At 38.0% G+C, this 20,890-nt stretch overlaps 1 protein-coding gene across 2 annotated transcripts; it reads left to right on the top strand.

Moving 5' to 3' along the window:
- The first annotated feature begins 7,599 nt into the window (after positions 1-7,599).
- Positions 7,600-19,274, top strand: usp38 (ubiquitin specific peptidase 38). Of its 2 annotated transcripts, none has more exons than XM_057330934.1 (11): positions 7,600-7,762; positions 8,308-9,033; positions 9,477-9,612; positions 9,849-9,978; positions 11,766-11,867; positions 12,344-12,502; positions 12,592-12,785; positions 12,976-13,069; positions 16,470-16,576; positions 16,739-17,987; positions 18,550-19,274. In XM_057330934.1, exons 2-11 carry the CDS (start codon positions 8,352-8,354, stop codon positions 18,712-18,714), a joined length of 3,018 nt encoding a protein of 1,005 aa, XP_057186917.1. In that variant the 5' UTR covers positions 7,600-7,762; positions 8,308-8,351; the 3' UTR covers positions 18,715-19,274. The 2 variants fall into 2 exon arrangements, with proteins under 2 accessions (XP_057186917.1, XP_057186918.1); XM_057330935.1 differs by lacking the exon at positions 7,600-7,762 and adding an exon at positions 7,766-7,877.
- The last annotated feature ends 1,616 nt before the right edge of the window (positions 19,275-20,890 follow it).

Raw genomic sequence — 20,890 nt, forward strand, 5'->3', positions numbered from 1 at the left:
AAACGCAGCTATATCAGCTGATAAGAAAAAAGACGATTTACAAAAGATTGTTGCCAAAGTCTCTGCTTTATCCCCACACAAACTCCACCGCTACTCCTACAGCAGCAGCGCCTCTCTCTCCCGCCAGACACAGCACTCTCCCGGCCACGAGCAATGATAATGTGCCGGTGAGTATTTCTCCATGAACAGTGACAACACAGTTATAATGACTGACGACCAAAACATATCTGTCAAACAAAGAGCGCTGTGCGCTTGGTAGAAAAGGGCCAGTTCAAAGGTAGAAAGGTTGTTTGACTCCGCTGCTCAGACCCCCAGCCAACAATTTTTTGTGGGGCCAATGTAGGCCCCATATGGGCTTGAGGCATGGGCCCCAAGTGGGTTTGTCCACGGGTTCCATGTCGGCCCTATGTGAATTAGCCCATATGAATCCTACGTAGAATCTGAGTGGGGCCCATGTGGGACCCAAGTGGGCAACATGCATAAGGCCCATATTGGTCCCACCTTATAAAACCCATGTGGATTAAACCAAGGCCCTGTATGTGTAATGGAGGATCCCTGCATAGTGTATACTTGAGTGGTTCTAGATTATGTTTTTTGAGGTTTCCTACCTGGACAGTACACTTTTTGTTATTGTCAATTTGTAACTGACCTTTTCCATTCTTATGCTCTACCAAATACAATGCAATTTTTACTGATTAAATGATAACTGCAGCATTTGGATGTTGCTTTCTTAGATGTTAGTCTTCAAAATGAATAATCTACTACTTTATATTTGCCTGTACATCATAAACATAATAGGTGCATTCTGAAAATGAAAAACACATGGATGTTCAAAATCAAATTTATTATAATTTTCTGATCCTTCACACAGAATATTTAACTCAACCTTAAAAACAGTATTAAATGTTAAATTCATTAAAAATAGTTTGATAGATTTCAGATTAGAAAGGGTACTTTAAACTCAACTGAACAAAAAATATTTTGAAAGCTTAAACTGCTGACAGTCTGATGTTTTGTGCCAGACTGCATTAAGGGCTCTTTTTCCACCCCTGTCTCGTGCTCCAGTGGTTTCAGTCCACACCTGTAACAGAGGAACACAAATACAGTTATTTGATATGTCCAGCATCACATAGTTTACAGCACAAATGAGTACTCTACATGCTATCAATTTAATGTCAAACAATTAAAAAATGCATCACCTCACAATAACAGAATTATTAGTTGACAAGTACAGTATATACTATAATCTTATGAACAATCTGTTATGTGTAGTCTGCATAATGAAGGCAAAGATGCTGCATCTATGTGCAGATCAATCATTTAACCCCCCTGGGGTCCGAGTGGGTTTTAAATCCTGAAGAAATTTTGTCATGTCCTGAGATTTGTGCTTTTTAGTAATGCACCCATATTTTAATACATTGTTATAAGTGGTGGGAAATTATCACGTCGTGCTGTCAATCACTCTCTGGTAACGTTACGCTGAGAACCCTCAAAGGCTTTTCATTTATAATTAGCACTACACGAACCAGAAATATCACGCAAACAAAGCAAATACAACAAATCCGTGTTATATGATGTACATTGTCAGTAAAAAACAAGGTTCTTGAAGAACACATTAACGTATTTAAAATGTAATGGGAACTAGCATTCTAGCACTACACAGGCTGCAGACAACAGCGCGGGCTGCATAAATCTGGGCCAGTATTCATGAAAAATCTTTGCACAAAGAATTGCTCCATAGTGACAAAATTCTAAGAAAATTCTTAGAAATGTGGGCGTTTCCCCTTAAAATTATAGAAAATATCCTAGTAAAGAAAAAATGAATTAATAAAGCGTCTTAACCCTTAAAAGAGCTCTTAAGGTCTAAAATTTTAAGAGTAGCGAGGAGGACTTTTAAGAGACTTAAGAGTTTCTTTAGCAGCAGAGAAAATGGACGAAACACGGAAAGTGAGAAGAAATGTGTTGCAACGCATGACAATTTCCATATTACTTTTAAGGTTTATCAGATTTTTTATTGTTTTGTGTGTGTGTGTTCAACTTTTGTTTATCTTGGTTTTGGTTTTCTTGTATAGCTGCTTTGATGCAATGCAAATTGTAAAAGCGCTATAAAATAAAATGACATTGAATGACAGTGAGTTAATAAGACACAACACATTAGATGTTTGTGACCGATCCTATAAGAGACACGCTAACATCTCCCAGACAGCGCAGAAATGCCACAGCGCCAGAAATAGAATAAATCACTACATTAACATATTTAGCAACTGGAGAAATGCAGCGCTGCAGCAGAGATGATTTGGTTCTGTCACAACCTTCTATAGTGGTCACACAAACAATTACAGCACTTACAGAAACTTATTGTGTCACTGTTCATTCTATCAAATAAGTTGATCTTAACAGCATGGTAAATAAAAAATAAAGAATATATATATATACTGTATATATATATGCGTGTGTGTGTGTGTGTGTGTGTGTGTGCGTGCGTGTGTGTGTGCGTGCGTGCGTGCGTGCGTGCGTGCGTGTGTGTGTGCGTACGGTAAAACAGAAAAAAATTACATGTGCAATTTCAAACTAATGACCCTATACTTAAAAGCTCTCTTTTTTCCTTCTTGGTCAACCAACCAATCACAGTCTTCAAAAGACATAGCAACGGGGTCAGCCCCGCCTCCTCACTAAGATAAAAGTTTTTGTCTTTTCCTTGCTCAGCATTGCTCTCAGATTGATCCTGAATCACTTTTAAACTAAGACTCCTACATAGACGTTTTTAAGCTAAATTAAGAGCTTTCTCAGAGGATTCTTAGAAGCTTTAAGAATACAGGCCCTGGTCTCAGAACAGATTACAATTTATGTCCTAACGTTACATCGTTTCTGACATCAGCCTTTTGAGCTTTAGACGTCTGAGGAATAAAAAAGAATGGCATTAAATGGTTAAATATCGTAAATTAGTGTCACTCGTCAAAGGCTGTGGTAAAGTCAATTCAATTTTACCTCAGGTGGAAAAATGGCAGGTACACGCAGGCTTACAAAATGCAAAGGAAAATGACGGCCAAAACAGGGCTCCCGGTGCTTGATAACACGGATAACAAAAACACGCTTAAGAAAATTTGAATTTTACCTTCTTATTTTTGATTATTTCCAGTCCCGACTCGATAAACTTGCTGCTCGGTGGAGTTGCCAGCGCGCCACTGCTCTGCCAAAGATATCCTTCCGCCGATAAAGAAACTCATCTGTAGTTTGATTTATTTATTTGATTTAAATCATAGCTGTCATTTAAACATTAAACATTTTCAACAAAAGAATATTTAATTATGTGATATAAGAAAAATCTACCAAAACTCAGGAGAACTACTTTGTCAAGCGGAACAAAGTGTTCTCGGTCAGGGGTGTGCTCGACTGCATCACCTGCGCAAAGCAATCGGGTTATGACATCAGATACCGCGACATCGTTTCTAGGCAAGTGCTTCCTGATCGATCTCGCGGTAGTGTGACGTAAGCCGGTCGGTCTGCGCAGCTAAGTACGAAGTCGAAAGTATCTATCACATTGAGCAAGAACGTCGCTTGTGAGACTCATGTAAATTGACCTGGATTTCTGCATTTATCTATCGTGGTTGATTTTCATAAAGTTAGGACAGTGAAAGGAAGAAAATACTGATACAGGCCTATTGAATGAATTAACAAAAATATTCCAGAAACTCCATTTGCATTAAATACATAACAAAATCAGCCTAAATATCTGAGATATGTATATGTTTAAAATGATTATCAACCAAATATAAGAACTTTAAAAAGTTCAAACGCATAATGTATTTTAAGCATGAAATCATATGCCCACTTGGAGCCCATGAAGGTCTCATATGGGCAATGCTATGTGGGACCCATATTGGTATCCCACACGGGGCCCATATGTTTTGCCCATCTTAAACCTATGCCCATGTGGAGTCCATATCGCCCAGATAAAACCCATATGGGGCCCACATACAAATGTTCAAATGTACGCATTTAAAGGAGTTTAAATGCATAATATGTATTTTAATCATAAAATCCGTGTGCCCACATGCAGCCCATAAAGGTCCCATAAGGGCAAACCTATATGGGACCCACATTTGTAATCCCACATGGGGCCCATATATTTTGCCCTTTTTTATCCCATGCCCATGTGGAGCCCATGTCGCCCAGATATAACCCACATGGGGCCCACATACCAATGTTGGCTGGGCCGATGGGCACATAAAGACATAATATAATAACGTCAGTACAGTGCTAACGATTCGTACTGTACGCACTAGTATACAGAAATTTGGTCACATTTAAATGCATGAAAGGTCGTAAACCACAAAAAACACGGAGAGAGTGAACACTTTGTATATCATAATCCCAGATCAGGGTTTTTCCTGCATAAAGAAATTGGAGGCGGCAGTCTCAATCAAATTTCGTGCCGCCTAGACTCAAGTCAAAAATATGTTGAGTGTCTTCACTAAAAACACTGCGTGCATTATTAAACAGATTGTCATTTGTAACTGCAGTTATGCCACAATGGAGGCGCTGTTTCGTTACCAGCAGTGAGACGCTGAAGAGTTCAGTAAAAGAGCTATATTAGGAGCTGTATTAGCTGTGTTTCACGGCTGTTCCGGAGTTTTACGTTCAATTTACATTTTCTTGAATTTCTTGAAAAGATTTCCTAAATTAACTTGCTGTACATCATTATAATGTTTTTAGCTGTGAAGTTGGCTCGTTGAATCAGCGTTATTCTGTACACAGCGAGTTCGCCAGTATGAACGCACATTGCGATCAGAACGACTCGCAAACAAATGACTCCTTTGAACCAATTCGTTTACACAGAATGTAAGAGATCAGTGAATCGTTCAAAGCTCAGTGAACTACAAGAGAACGTAGGGTGTGAATGAGCATTGCTCATTTAGTTAGCCTGGTTAAAACTGGTATGGGCTAAAAAGTCTTATAAAAAAGGCTTATATTAAAATTTTCAACTTTTCTGTTTGATTGAATAAATTTAATGCTTTATATAACTTATTAGTTTTCATTTCATCAATTTTTTTTAGAACTTTAATATGTGTTTTGTAAAGACACTTAAGGGACGGTAGGCCTACATGAGCGTTGCACCACCTCCGCCTCATTTTGAGCCGGAAAAACCCTGCAGCTGTATTTTTTCCCATGTTTTTCATTTGGGAAATAATATTTTTCTTTTTAATTAGTGAGTATCTGCATTTATTAAGCTTAGTTTTCCCCTGTCACTTTGACTGGGGGTGAAAAGTTGTGTGCATTGATGAGGAAGAAAAATAAGTGTTGCAGTTAAGTAAAATGGCGCATAGTTGGGGCTCCCATACATTGATTTGCCTAGGGCCCCCAAATCACTAAATCCGCCCCTGATCGGGACTATTGTGGTGATTTTGAAACATGTCGGGGGGTGAGTGACCTCCGAATGACCAATAATTATTTTATTATTTAAAAAACTGAAGCAGCACAAACAATTTTTTTTACGGCACAAACGAGCACAAACGATGGAGGCTATTTTGCAAATGTTTTGCGTTGGGTGGGGGGCCAACTTCGGGTCGCATTCATACTGTACCCTCGGTAAGTAAGTAACTTACTGAAATTGAGTACTATACTCATTGAGTATGCCATTTCGGATTCAGCCGTAGGCTTGGCGAGCACGCGCAATTTAAGTCCACGAGACCGCAAGTCCACATGAAGTGCGCCATTGAATTTTTTTTTTAAATAAACAAAACATTTATGGAAAAAATAGAAAAGATCATGTTATGTTGACAAGGATGAGACTTGGACACACAGGATTGAACTCATTTCTATTTATAACTGGAGTACATGAGAGTGGTTTGTGTGAGTTTTGTAGGGAGTGGGAAACAGTGGAGCATGTAATATCTGATTGTAAAAAATATGATGAAGAAAGGAAGGAATTAATAACATATTTAAGTGGAAAAGGAAAAGTAATTAATGATATAGGATATGTGTTAGGATATGAGATTAATAAAGACATGAAGGATATAGGTTACTACTAAGGTACTTTAACAATACAGGGTTAAATGTGAGGATTTAAAATTAGGTTGGACAATGTAGGGATTTATAGGAACATTCTGGAGGAGCTGAACACGCAGCGCCAGATTGGACCATAAACCCTACGAATTCGTGTTGATAGGGTTTTTTTTCTCTCCTTTTATTTATTATATTTATTTTCTAAATGTCTATTTTCTAAATTTTATTTTCTGTGTCTCAATTCGGGGGTTACAACCTTCTTACGTCGCAGACTTAAAAACGATGACTTGTTTTTCAAAGCACGCAGCCTGAAAAGTCCAAGAACCGAACTGAAATGAGACGATCTAGCCTCGCGGAGGATTTCCTAATTGCGTCACCTGCTGCTCTTTTTTTATTTTTATTTAATTTTTATTATTGGAGATCTTGAAAATTACAATATTATACAGATCCAACAAAGGACCATACAAAGAGGAAAAGAAACAAGAAAAGAAAAATATATATATATAAAAAACATGTATTTCTTCTCCTTGCTATGGACAAATTCTAAATACAAAAAAAAGAAAATTTAAGATATTAAATTGAAAAAAAAAAACGTCTCCATAAATTTTAACAACTTGTATTTTTTTTGTTATTCATAAGCAATAGAGATTTTTTTAAATCAATTCTAACAAAAACAAATTGCAGCTAAGTGCAGATTTTACAAACTTTAGTCTATGAATATAATATTTGCCATGTAAAATATAGAAGTTCACCACATAATCAAACATTTTACAATCATTAGTGTATGAACATATAATATCTTTAAGAGATAACATATAAAAAAATTTTTTATGGGTAAATAAAAAGGAGCTAACATCAGACCAAAATGTAAGAGTTACATGACAGTTATAAAATAATTGCGCCAAATTTTCCTCCTGCATATTACAGAAAGAACATTTATTACCAATATCCATAAATTTAGATATAAATAAATTGCAAGGGGCGTCACCTGCTGCTCATGTTGCGTGGCGACACAGCAGTGACGTTTCTGACTTTTTTAAACAAATACGGAGCCAGAAAAATTAAATTTTATTTTAGAGACTATGACACGTTTATGTAGCTTAAAACAGCCCAACAGTATATTAAATTAACCAACCTTAAAACACAGTAATGCACCAATAATGTTAATGAACAACATATATAATATTAAAAGACTGAAATGGACCGTTTTTGTGAATTACATACTTTTATTTAACTAAAGTTTTGAATGATTATTAAAAAAATTCAAGCCGTTACAGGCGCGCAATGAATCTCGGGATAGCCGAGGCTGTGAAGGATACATTCGTTCTATCCTTAAAAACCCACGGAAATAAGGTCGCATTTTGGGGCTGCATGTGCCTTTAAATCGGGACAGGCTTACCAGCCTTCAGTCGCGCTGCTGTGACGCAAACGGTCTTAAAATGCCCCCCCCCCCAATTACAATTGTATTTTGTGATTATTGATGTAGACTCTTGGCATGTTATATTCGTTCTTTGAGCAATAATTAAAAAAAAAAAAAAAGAACGCGGCCCCCGAATTGGGACACAGCTGTGGCCGTTGAATCGACTGTGCGGTCCTGACAGCGTCGACGCGCGTTCAGATGACGTATGTGAGTTTCAACAGCTGATTGAAAGAGGTCGCAGTTTATCAAACAACTCACAACATAAACCTGCAAAAAAATCCTTTTGGTGTTTATTGTGACTTCTACACTGAAACATTTACGTAATGACTTAGTCTGGTGAGTGTCGGTGATTGTTGCGGTCTTTACGTAAGGTCAGGGAAGGAAGAGATTTGTTTTTGCTAAGTCAGTGCTGCTGCTGTGTACCGGTTTTATTTCGAAGTCAGTCAGTTAGGTAGGAATTTTATCTTACTAAATATTAAAAACGTATTTAACGTAGTAACAGTGTTTGTATTTATTTATTTTCTTTGTTGTGTCGTACTACTACATATGTTTTAATTCATTATTGCTCTTACTGTTAGCATAGCTAGCTAGCAGGGCAGTTACGTTTCAGTGTAATCTTAGTTATAGTTTAAGAGAGAAAAGATGTTTGTTGGATGTGTTGCGGTTTTACTCTGGCCTACTATAACTTTTTTCAACTCATTATTTTCATCATTCATCTTTTTTGAAGCGTTGTTTACATACATGGGGGTGATACAATAATGCCAGTTGGAATTTTGCCTTTTTTTTAATAATTGTTCAATAGTTTAACTAATTAAACTTTAAATTTAATAAAAGTTTATATCAGTTCCTCGTGTTTAATGCCAAACCTTCTCTTTTTGTAGTAATATCTTACCTCGCATTTTCTGTGGCGCCACACTGTCCAACCATGGATAAGATTTTGGAGGCACTGGTCAGCTCCTCCCACCCCGTGTCAGTCAAACGTGCTATTGTGAAAAAAGTAATGGAGGCTGCAGAAAAAGAGGTGACAGAGGAGCAATGCCAGGCCTTGTACCATCTCACTACCCGTCTTATTCTCGTGGGCGAGGATTCTTTTCAGCAACAGGTCGGTCTCCAAGTGCAGGAGGCCTATGCACGCTACCACCGTGATGAGTTTGCAAGCTTCTTCAGCAAGGAGTATGTGATTGGTCTCCTTCAGCAAGGTTACGGCTCTTTGGACCGCCGAGACCCGGCCATCCTGGATTATCTTCACAGCTCCCTGAGGCTGCTCATCAGTTGCCCGGCCGTGTTAGAGTTGGCACCACTGCTACAGACGGAAGTCCTGCGGATCATATGTGAACGGCCAGAGCCAGCAACCTGTGCCAAGCTAGCCATCATACTGACGGACTTCCCCCAGTGCATTCCACGAGAGAAGTCAGGAGTTCTCTTCTGTCAGCAGCTTGTACGCACTTTTGTGTATTTCCACTGTTCTGCCTCTGAAGAGCGGGAGTTGCGGGAGTATGTGACCCAGGTGACCAGGGTGAGCACGCTACTTCAGGGCATCTGGAAGGTGGAGACGGCCACACTGCTGCCCTCGCTTCAAGAAGTGTTTGCAATCATCTCCTCTACAGGTCAGCAAGCCCCTGCCTTTTCTTATGGTGAAATTTACATGATGATGATGTTATGGTTTTATGATATTTCAAGTAGAGATTCCCCGTCAGACGTTTTTAGATTGTAAGGTTGTAGTCCTGTATGATGTCAAGTTCAAGTGTGTATCAAGTTAAAGTAGATTTAAAGGGTTATATGGGAAAATAAGTAATATTACTCAAAATGTGTGACCATTTTGCGTTGTGACCATTCACAGGGCAAATACAAAACATTTAGAGTTGGCCCCTTCTGAGGCCCACTGTCTAAGCTTTGCCCTTTGAGGAGCGTTTTGTACACAAAAATGTAATAATAATAATAATATTAAAAGTCTTATGATCCGCTTTAAAGGATTCTAAATAGCTTAAGGACACAAAAATGATGAACTAACAGTTTCAGTTTAATGAGATGTAATTTGTTTCTATTGCAGACCCTTCATTTGAACCCTCAATTGCCCTGGCAAGCCTGGTCCAGCACATCCCTCTGCAAATGATTACAGTCCTCATCAAAAGCCTGACTACTGACCAGAATGTCAAAGATGTCAGTATGACACAAGCACTCTGCAGGTCAGACAGTGTGTGTTTACTGTGAATAGTGCTTTTGTGTTTTAAAGCCCTCTATCCAACTGCTTGATGAATGGCCTGATGTATTTTAAATGCTCAGTGATGATGTGTTTTTGGGGGGTTGTGAGGATTGAGGTCAAAATGTTGGCAATGTTGTTTTTTGTGTTTCTGTTATGTAAGGCTTTTATTTGATATGTGACACACGTTGACCTTTTTCTCTTGCTATGTTTCTCTTTCAGGATGATTGACTGGTTGTCCTGGCCTTTGGCCCATCATGTGGACACCTGGGTCATTGCTTTATTGAAGGGACTTGCTGCTGTTCAAAAGTTTACCATTCTCATAGATGTCACACTGCTTAAAATTGAACAGGTTTGTCTGTATTTACTAATGTAGAAGCTTTTGTGGTCATTCAGAGAACCACAGACAGCACACAGAAGAGAATATGTACAAACCCGATTCCAAAAAAGTTGGGACACTGTACAAATTGTGAATAAAAACAGAATGCAATGATGTGGAAGTTTCAAATTTCTATATTTTATTCAGAATACAACATAGATGACATATCAAATGTTTAAACTGAGAGAATGTATCATTTTAAAGGAAAAATAAGTTGATTTTAAATTTCATGGCATCAACACATCTCAAAAAAGTTGGGACAAGGCCATGTTTACCACTGTGTGGCATCCCCTCTTCTTTTTATAACAGTCTGCAAACGTCTGGGGACTGAGGAGACAAGTTGCTCAAGTTTAGGAATAGGAATGTTGTCCCATTCTTGTCTAATACAGGCTTCTAGTTGCTCGACTGTCTTAGGTCTTCTTTGTCGCATCTTCCTCTTTATGATGCGCCAAATGTTTTCTATGGGTGAAAGATCTGGACTGCAGGCTGGCCATTTCAGTACCCGGATCCTTCTTCTACGCAGCCATGATGTTGTAATTGATGCAGTATGTGGTCTGGCATTGTCATGTTGGAAAATGCAAGGTCTTCCCTGAAAGAGACGACGTCTGGATGGGAGCATATGTTGTTCTAGAACTTGGATATACCTTTCAGCATTGATGGTGCCTTTCCAGATGTGTAAGCTGCCCATGCCACACGCACTCATGCAACCCCATACCATCAGAGATGCAGGCTTCTGAACTGAGCGCTGATAACAACTTGGGTTGTCCTTGTCCTCTTTAGTCCGGATGACATGGCGTCCCAGTTTTCCAAAAAGAACTTCAAATTTTGATTCGTCTGACCACAGAACAGTTTTCCACTTTGCCACAGTCCATTTTAAATGAGCCTTGGCCCAGAGAAAACGCCTGCGCTTCTGGATCATGTTTAGATATGGCTTCTTTTTTGACCTATAGAGTTTTAGCCGGCAACGGCGAATGGCACGGTGGATTGTGTTCACCGACAATGTTTTCTGGAAGTATTCCTGAGCCCATGTTGTGATTTCCATTACAGTAGCATTCCTGTATGTGATGCAGTGCCGTCTAAGGGCCCGAAGATCACGGGCATCCAGTATGGTTTTCCGGCCTTGACCCTTACGCACAGAGATTGTTCCAGATTCTCTGAATCTTTGGATGATATTATGCACTGTAGATGATGATAACTTCAAACTCTTTGCAATTTTTCTCTGAGAAACTCCTTTCTGATATTGCTCCACTATTTTTCGCCGCAGCATTGGGGGAATTGGTGATCCTCTGCCCATCTTGACTTCTGAGAGACACTGCCACTCTGAGAGGCTCTTTTTATACCCAATCATGTTGCCAATTGACCTAATAAGTTGCAAATTGGTCCTCCAGCTGTTCCTTATATGTACATTTAACTTTTCCGGCCTCTTATTGCTACCTGTCCCAACTTTTTTGGAATGTGTAGCTCTCATGAAATCCAAAATGAGCCAATATTTGGCATGACATTTCAAAATGTCTCACTTTCAACATTTGATATGTTATCTATATTCTATTGTGAATAAAATATAAGTTTATGAGATTCGTAAATTATTGCATTCCTTTTTTATTCACAATTTGTACAGTGTCCCAACTTTTTTGGAATCGGGTTTGTACAAAAAAGGAGTATGAGATGGCTTAAAAATGTATTAGAAAGCTGTTTAGTTTATATTTCTGTTTAGTGGTGCAGCTCTTCATCTGTGTTTGTTTATGAATGTTTGTTTGCAGGTCTTTAATCGTCTCTGGTACCCCATTGTGAGACAGGGAGCGCTGGTGGTTCTGTCACACATGCTGCTTAGTTTCCAGCACTCTCCTGAAGCCTTCCACTTAGTAAGGCCATCATAAACCATTGCTTTACTTTAATCACTCCAGAAACCTCTAGAGAATTGAGAATTTTAGAATTGAATGTAACATTTTTAGCACAGTTTTATTTCACATGAAATTAATAATATTCACTAAACATTTGCTGATTCATGATATAAATCAAAATAGAAGTGCTTTTAATTCTCTATTGCATGCGTTATAAAAGTGATGTTTAAAATATTTTTTAGAAGAAAATTAAAAAATATTGTCTGGGGGAAAACTGACCAGTGATTTTGCTTTTTTCTTTAACAAACATGATGTTTACAATCGTAGTGTAAAAATAAATGGATAAAAATAGGGAAAATATACCTGAACAAAAAAAGGCATCTTCGATGGGATCATTGAATCTCACAAAAAACGGACATTTATATTAACATTATAACTAATATTCTCTAGTGGTTGCATTTATTGCATCTTATTTGATCTACTCTCGTTTATACCAGGTAGTACCCCACGTAGTGCCATTGGTGCAATCTTTGAAGAATGATGGCCTTCCCAACAGCAAAACCTTTCTGCTGCAGTTCGCAGAACTCATCCACTGCATGATGTACCAATATTCTGGCTTCCCAGACCTCTATGACAGCATTCTTGAATCCATTAAAGTAAGACGGGATGTTTTATGAGCTACCTTGCATAGTTTGTTTTATTTAAAGTGATTAAGACACCTTATTAACATCTGGTTCTCTTTTAGGACCTGCCTAAACCCAATGAAGAGAAGATTACATTTGTTCTGAACCAAAGCGCCTGGACCTCACAGTCCAACTCATTTGCCTCAGGCTTGCTCAAGCTCACAGGCAAATCAGAAACGGGGAAGACGGGACTTGTGAATCTGGGCAACACATGCTACATGAACAGCATCATCCAGATTTTATTCATGGCTACGGAGTAAGTCTGACATCTATTTTCTTGTATTAGATTTGCATCTTAACTCTTAAGTAATTTGTCCAGCTATTTTTAAGTCTTCTACATGTAGTGAAATTCATAATACATAAATGATTCTCCAGCATTTAAATATTTTCCATTAAACTATTCAACCTAAAGATATATCTCAGCTCTAACAGTTTCCCCTTAAAAGTTTCAGACGACATGTTTTGTCACTGCATCTGAATGGCTCCAACACCCTTATGAAGAAGCTCCAGCTTCTTTTTGCTTTCTTAGCCCACACACAGGTTTGTTTGCAGTTTGTCTGTCTGTAATTTAGAATGTTGCAGAAATAGCTGATCTTTTAGTGTCTTAACTCTTTCCCTGCCATTGACGATCTCGTCATTTAAAAATCAACCTTCCCTGCCAAAGACAAGTTACGGCAATCGGTGTTTGTACTGTTGTACAGCAGGTGGCGCTGTTACATACCTTTGGAAGAAGTACAGAATCTCTGAACCTAGAATGTATATATTTGATCTGTTTTTAATCATTGTTCTGAGTCTAATCTGGGCGGAGTCTTTGACAATTTTTTTAAATTATCTCAGCTGTTTAATCAAAGTGATGCATTTTTGAAGAAACCTATCCACATCTAAGGGGTGATAAAAAAGAATCAATGAAGATAGAAGAATACGGTTTCTTTTGTTTAAAAGCAGAGAGACTGTTCTTTCATTTGAGATATTGTTTGTCCATATATTAGTTACAGAAAATGTACTGTGAACCATCAAAGTTGAGTGAAAAATGTTAAAAACGCTGGCGCTGGCTGGCAACCTTTTTTTTTAAAGGCTGGTGGGGTCGTGGGGAAAGATTTAATTGTCCCAAAATATCTTAAATTTCTTAATACCCAAAAATATAAATGTAAAACATTAAAATACAAATATTTGTTTATCAAAAAAGGAGATTCCCCCCATAATTTGTTTTTGCAAGCATTTACAACAAATGGGGACTGGGGCTTTTGATTGGTTAATGCTAAAAGGAAAATTTAGTAAATATTTAGATATTATTTGTGTTGTGTAAGTTCTCATGGCTTTCTTCATTTTAGTACTTTGTATTCACGAGCTATTGTTTTGATTTTTGCTTTCATTGGGAGTGGATTGTCACTGCCAAGTCTCAAGAGGACACAAAGGCTTCATAAAATTCATCTATGTTACTCCTGTCCTGTTGCATATTTGGTTTCTCAGACAGCACTTAGATTAAGCACAAGAGTTGGCCTTAGTTAAGATAAGACATTTAAGTTGCTTATACAGTTAGGTCCATAAATATTTGGACAGAAGCACATTTTTTGTTATTTTAGCTGTGTATCAAAATGTATTCAAGTTACAGTTTAATAATGGATATTGCCTTAAAGCACACACTCTCAGATTTATTTAGAGTGTATTCACATCCAGATTAGTTGAAGGATTTAGGAATTACAGCTCTTTAATATGAAGCTCCCCCCTTTTTCAAGGGACCAAAAGTAATTGGACAGTTGAATCAAAAGCTGTTTTATTCACATGTATGGGCTTTTCCTTAAATAATTTCTTCATAAATGAAGCGTGTTAAAGGTGTGGAGTTGATTCTATGTGTGGTGTTTGCATTTGGAAGCTGTTGCTGTGAACCAACATGGGGTTCAGGGAGATCTCCATGCAAGTGAAACAGACCATAGTTAGATTTCAAAAACGCAACAAATCCATCAGAAAGATGCCAGGAACATTAAGAGCGGCCAAATCAACAATTTAGTACATTTTGAATTTTCTGAAAAAATTCTGTAATGAATTACTCACTCTCTAGTTGTTCCAAACCTGTATACATTTCTTTGTTCTGATAAACACAGAGAAAGATATTTGGATGATTACTTGTAACCAAACAGTTCTTGGACCCTATTGACTACCATAGTAGGAAAAAATACAATGGTAGTCAAAAGTGCCGTAGAACTGTTTACTGTCCTACATTCTTCAAAATATCTTCTTTTGTGTTCAACAGAACAAAAAAATATAAAGTAATTTTAGAAACACTTTGCATTAAGGTTCCCTTCATAAAGCATTTATAAATGTGTTCATTAATGATTAATAAGTAATTTACAATGCATTACAAAAGCAGTTATAACTGCGTAAATAAAAAGGATTCTAACGAAATACCTGCCAAATAGTGAGCCATTTTTAATTAACATGTTATAAATGCTTAATAAATGTATTTATTCATTATTTATTTGCAAAAATAGGCTGTCAGACTGCAGACTGTAGGGTGTTATGTTGTTTTTTCTTATTATTGTATATTTCATATGTTATGTCACTTTTCAAACCATGTTGCTTACTTTATCCGATTCTGAATGTATTACGGTGCCCTCCAGAATGGGCTTATCCAAATCAGTTTTTTCTTGCTTACCAAGAAAAATTAACTTTTGATTCAACTTTTGATCACTTTTTAACACTAAATGCACAAAGGTAGTTGTAAACTTGTTTGTGTACAATGTTTTATTAATGATTCAATTACTTCCAATAGTTAATCAAAACCAGAAAACATTTATTTATTATTTATTGTAGAAACAGAATGCTTCCTCACAAGGCTACATCTCTGATGTGAATCTTATATTTAGAAGTATTGACAGCCCATGACAGCACTTTAAAAAAAAGTGGATGCCTGTGAAGTATTCATTCACAACTTCAAAACACCAAACTTGAAATAAAAAATGTTAAGAGTTGTAAATGTTAGCAAACCATGAAAGTGTGCCTTAATATAGTGGATTCATGTGAACCATTTATTAATGTTGCATTTTCACAGGTTACTAACGTTCATAACTCATGAATAAATGGTTCACAGGTGATCACTTTACATTAAGGTGCATTTTCACAGGTTACTAATGTTCATAACTCATTAATAAATGGTTCACATGAATCCACTATATTAAGGAACACTTTCATGGTTTGCTAACATTTTATAAGTTAGGTGTTTGAAGTTGTGAATGAATACTTCACAGGCATCCATGTTTCTTTATAGTGCACTTTCATGGGATGTCAATACTTCTAAATATATGATTCACATCAGAGATTCTGCATTCTGTTTCTACAATTAATAATAAATAAATGTTTTCTGGTTTTGATTAACTATTGGAAGTAATTGAATCATTAATAAAACATCATAAACAAACAAGTTTACGACTACCTTTGTGCATTTAGTGTTAAAAAGTGAGCAAAAGTTTGATGAATTTATCTTGGTAAGCAAGAAAAAACTGCTTTGGATAAGCATCATGATCTGAAAGCATTCTGGAGGGCACCGTAAGACATTCGGAATCAGATCAAGTAAGCAACATGGTTTGAAAAGTGACATAAGATATGAAATATACAATAATTAGAAAAACCACTACAATCTCCAGTCTGACAGCCTATTTTGCAAATAAATAATGAATTATAACAAAAATGTTTCATGAATTTCAGTTCGGCTTTAACACAAATCTAGTAGGGCTTTTTGTTGTGAGATGAGAAATACATTACAATTCTATGAAATACTTCAATGGTGTTTTTGTTCTCTATTCATTGTAACCACACAGAATAAAAGACTGTTTTGTCTTACACATAAGAAAGTCATTGCATAGTAAATTAAATAATTTTAGAGTGATTTTTCCTTAATGTCTGTTTATCATTGACTACTATCTTTATATATAATATTCACCAGAGAGCAGCATATTCACCAAGAAATTTTTTGGAGGCATCTCGACCGCCCTGGTTTACAGCTGGATCCCAGCAAGACTGCTCAGAGTATTTACGTTTTCTGTTGGACAGGTAATCTGTCTTTCAAAATGGTTACAAAAAAAGGAATTTTAATGTTCAGTGCAATACATTTTTTATCAAAATATAAATGTTGCTGACTCGCAACAGCAGGGAGAGTTGTTTGTAAACCATAGGCTTTACAAAGTTTTTCCTCTGTTTATCTGTCATGTCAAGGTTGCATGAGGAGGAGAAGACCCTCTCTGACCTTCAGGTGATCAGTCCAAAACCTGAACCTGCTTCCCCATCTGCTGAAACCGTTCACAGTGCTGCAGGTCAGCCGGTTGCTGACGTGCCATCAAGCTCTGATCCCATGGTTGCCAAAGAAGGACGTACTCTCGTGGAGCGCATGTTTGGTGGAAGACTGTCAACAGCCATCCGGTGCCTGAAGTGCCACAGCCTGTCAGAAAAAGAGGAGCCGTTTACAGATCTCTGCCTCGCCTTCTGCCCCTCCATGTCCCAACCACAGGGCCCCACTGATGAGTACAAAAGCTCCTCCAACGTGGGGCCCTGCCAAGGGGCAATGAATGGGGGCAGTGAAAGCTCAGAGAGTTCTGTAAAAGAAGCAGGAACCAGGACGGATAGGCCTGTGGCAGAGCCCACTTTGTCTGTGCCAGATTTAGTAGACTATTTCCTGGCACCAGAAATCCTAGAAAATGACAACTGCTACTTTTGCGAACACTGCGGCTCGCTCCAGAGGGCCGAGAAGGTCATGCGGGTGGTGGCAGCGCCCGAGTACCTCATACTGACTCTGCTACGCTTTTCTTATGATGCCACGTGCCACGTACGTCGCAAGATTATGGACAACGTAGGCATCCCGCTGCGCATGTGCCTGCCTCTGTGCCAACATGCCAGCGCTGCTTCCTCAGATGCAGCTTCACCATCCGAGTCACCCGACAGTGGTGAGAATCTAGCTAAGAAACTCAAGCCTTCTCAGAAAGAAGAGGGTGTGACGGACAGCAGGACGAAAATCGAGAGAGCCGAAAGCGGTTTGGAAACGCTTCCAGTGCCGTATGTTTTAAGTTCAGTTGTAATGCATTCTGGTATGTCTTCTGAGAGCGGTCACTACTACTCGTATGGAAGGAATGTGAGTAGTACCGATGGGTATGTAGCTCACCCATGTCCTAAAAATCTGGAAGGTTCCAGCCTATCACAAGAAGAAATGGGGTGTGCCGACCACAAGCCCATCGACTGGTTCTTGTTTAATGACAGCCGAGTGACTTTTACAAACTTTCAGTCTTTGCAGAATGTCACAAGTCGCTTCCCTAAAGACACAGCCTATGTTCTGATCTATAGAAAACAAGAAGTTAATGGACAAGAAAGCAATGGAGGGGCAGTAGTTAATGGCTCGAGACTGAATGGAGAGCCACCCCTACAGAAAGATCTGATGGATGCTATTACCAAAGACAATAAACTCTTCTTACAGGTGGGAACATATTACTTGTCACTTTTCCTGTGATTGATGAGATTTTCCGACTTTCCATGTTTTTTTTCCAAGTTTGCAATTATTGTAAGTTCATATAAAAGAACATATTGGTGCCATCAAAGTTTTGTGAAAGTTATAAAAAAACGCTGTCATGGGCTTGCAATTTTTTTCAAATCGCTGACAGGGAAAGAGTTAATTCATGCTGCTTCTAAAAAGTAAGGTGACAGCCATAAAGCAGTCCCTCTCATTTGTTCTTTGCCCTGAGTAATGCAGATCAAAGTGCCTCTTGTGTTGGCAGGGCATAGCGTCTGGTTGAACTTTTGCTGACAAATTAGAACTCCTTTTATTTATCCTGTGTTTGTACATTTTTTCTTTAAAAATTAGATAAGAGAACCTAATGCTGGTGCGAATGCAACCAGCAAAACCGTCTGATGGAAAAAAAATTGTGGGGACTCGCCCTTATATCTGGTTCTGCAACTTTTTTCTTATAACTATCCAGTGCACAAATGGTTTATGTTACCACATCCAGAATTTAAAAGGATATTCATTACTTTCCTTCCAGGAGCAGGAACTGAATGCCAGAGCCCGGGCTCTCCAAGCGACTTCGGCCTGCTCATTTCGGCCCAATGGTTCTGATGACAATGATCCCCCTGGCAGCTGTGGACCCTCAGGTGGAGGTGGAGGTGGAGGAGGAGGCTTCAATACCATCAGCAGACTCGTCTTCTAAGAAAGCATCAACACTGGACAGTCTCACCGACAACATCAGACTCAATTTTGTGTCCTAATTACACTAATCTGGTGCCACTTCAGATCAGATTTGTCTTTTTTTGTGGTTTGCATGCATTTTTTGCTTTTCTTTAAAGTTTAATGAATCCAGTACTACAGGTCAAAAATAGGCATGCAATAAATTTGTACAGAATACAGTCATTTTGGTCTCAACCTAAGAACTTTTGTTCCTTTTTTAAACAACACCTCATGAGGCAGAGAATAATTGTAAAAATTTAATATTTTTGGATCAAACAATAAACTATGTGCATTATTTTTTAACCGGAAGTTCTTTAACTTCTGGTTTTGGTATTATAGTTGTAGTTGTAGCGATTATTTAATTGCACTTAAGTTGTTGTATTCAGGGGAAATGTTTTTACATTTTTAGCTGATTTTATGTGCCTTTCAATTAAGATTTCACCGAATTATTTGACTGGATAGAAAAGAACCTTGCTCTTGCTGTACAGTGTCAATATGTAATGATTGTTTTTGCTCTTTAGTAAAGAAGACTCCTTAATGAATAGTGTGTATTAGTTATTAATTCTTAATTAAAACTTTAATAACTTTTAGTTTTGTACGTTTTGTACATTTACTTTGCAAAATGTCAAAAGACCATACATTCCACCTTTGGTGCTTAGCAATGTAACAAATAGGTAAAATTACTGTTCATTGTGTTTTATAATATTTGAATTGAAGACAAATACACTACACAAGACAGAGTCTTACCCTGTAGCTTCCATCGATAACCAAAGCAGAATTTAAAGGGGTGATATTACACGGCTAAAACAAATATTATCGTTTGTTTTAGATGTAATGCAATGTGTATACACATTTTAAGGTTAAAAAACGCTGTATTTTCCACATACCGTGCATGTTTGTATCTCCTCTTTGCCCCGCCTCTCTGAAACGCGCAGATTTTTTACAAAGCTCATCGCTCTGAAAAGCGAGGTGTGCTATGATTGGCCAGTTAACCAGTGCGTAGTGATTGGTCGAATACTGCAAGCGCATGGCGGAAATGTAACGCCTATTGCCATATTTGGAACATCAGGTTCCAAAGCAATTGTACTGACAGTGGTACGCCCACCTTACTTGCGTATACATTTGGGCGGTCTTAGTCAAATCATACCACGAACTGACGTAGATTTGTTGGGGTGTGGTTAAACGAGGCGTTTCAGGCAGGTCTCGGTGAGCATTCGCTTTTAGATAGATTGCATCTTTTGTCCCGACACTTTAATTTTTGCAATTATAAGTGTCTAATACATGCATGGGCAACTTATAACACACCAAAGACAGAAAAACACATATTCGCGCCATATGACCCCTTTAAACAAGTGTTTCGTCTGGGAACATGATATGGGAAGTTGGTTGAAATAGCACAAAGCATGAGGTTTGTTTTTTACTATCAAAACAGGAGACCTCTGTCAGTCACCTAATGGTCATCAATCTATAAGTAACCCCCAATCCTCCAATGTCCTCCGTTTGAACCATTGTGCCCCTGTCCTTGGGTGAACTCTAATACAATGCTTCTGTTCTTCAGCTCAAAGTTCTGTTAAAATCAGTACAGCACCACCAGCCTAGCACATTAGCTTGTGACCTTCCTGTTCAAAATGAATAGACACTATATTCTGTGTAACTGTTCACTTTCTTGAGATGCACATTAATTGAAGAAAACCAATATATGTAATGTAGTAAAACAGGGCTTGTGGTTTTGAGATGAGGGCACCTTCATTCTCTCACAGAGCCATTAGCTTTATAACATGTTGTGAGCTGCAGTGTTGCACCACTCACGCTGTCCCTAAGACCATTTGGTAAAATCAATGACACTCAATTATTCAACAACTGAAGCCTACATATTTCCTTGATAGACCACTCCCACTAACATGTGAAGACTGGGAGTATTTAATGTTTTTATTTTAATTATGTGTGATTTTTTACATTTTGCATTATGTCTGAGTTTGCAATTGAAGAAAACAGCCATGATGCTGATTGTAAATGATGTCTTTGTGGGGTATTAGTGCACACACAGATCATGTGCTTAATATAAATTCTAGCCTACACTGATAGCCTACACCTACATTAGATTTGCTTTTAACATTAACAACAGGCCTGTAGGCATTTTTGATTTTGTCATTTAAAAA

The sequence above is a fragment of the Triplophysa rosa genome, linkage group LG4 (genome assembly GCF_024868665.1).
Source record: "Triplophysa rosa linkage group LG4, Trosa_1v2, whole genome shotgun sequence".
NCBI classification, from domain to species: Eukaryota; Metazoa; Chordata; class Actinopteri; order Cypriniformes; family Nemacheilidae; genus Triplophysa; species Triplophysa rosa.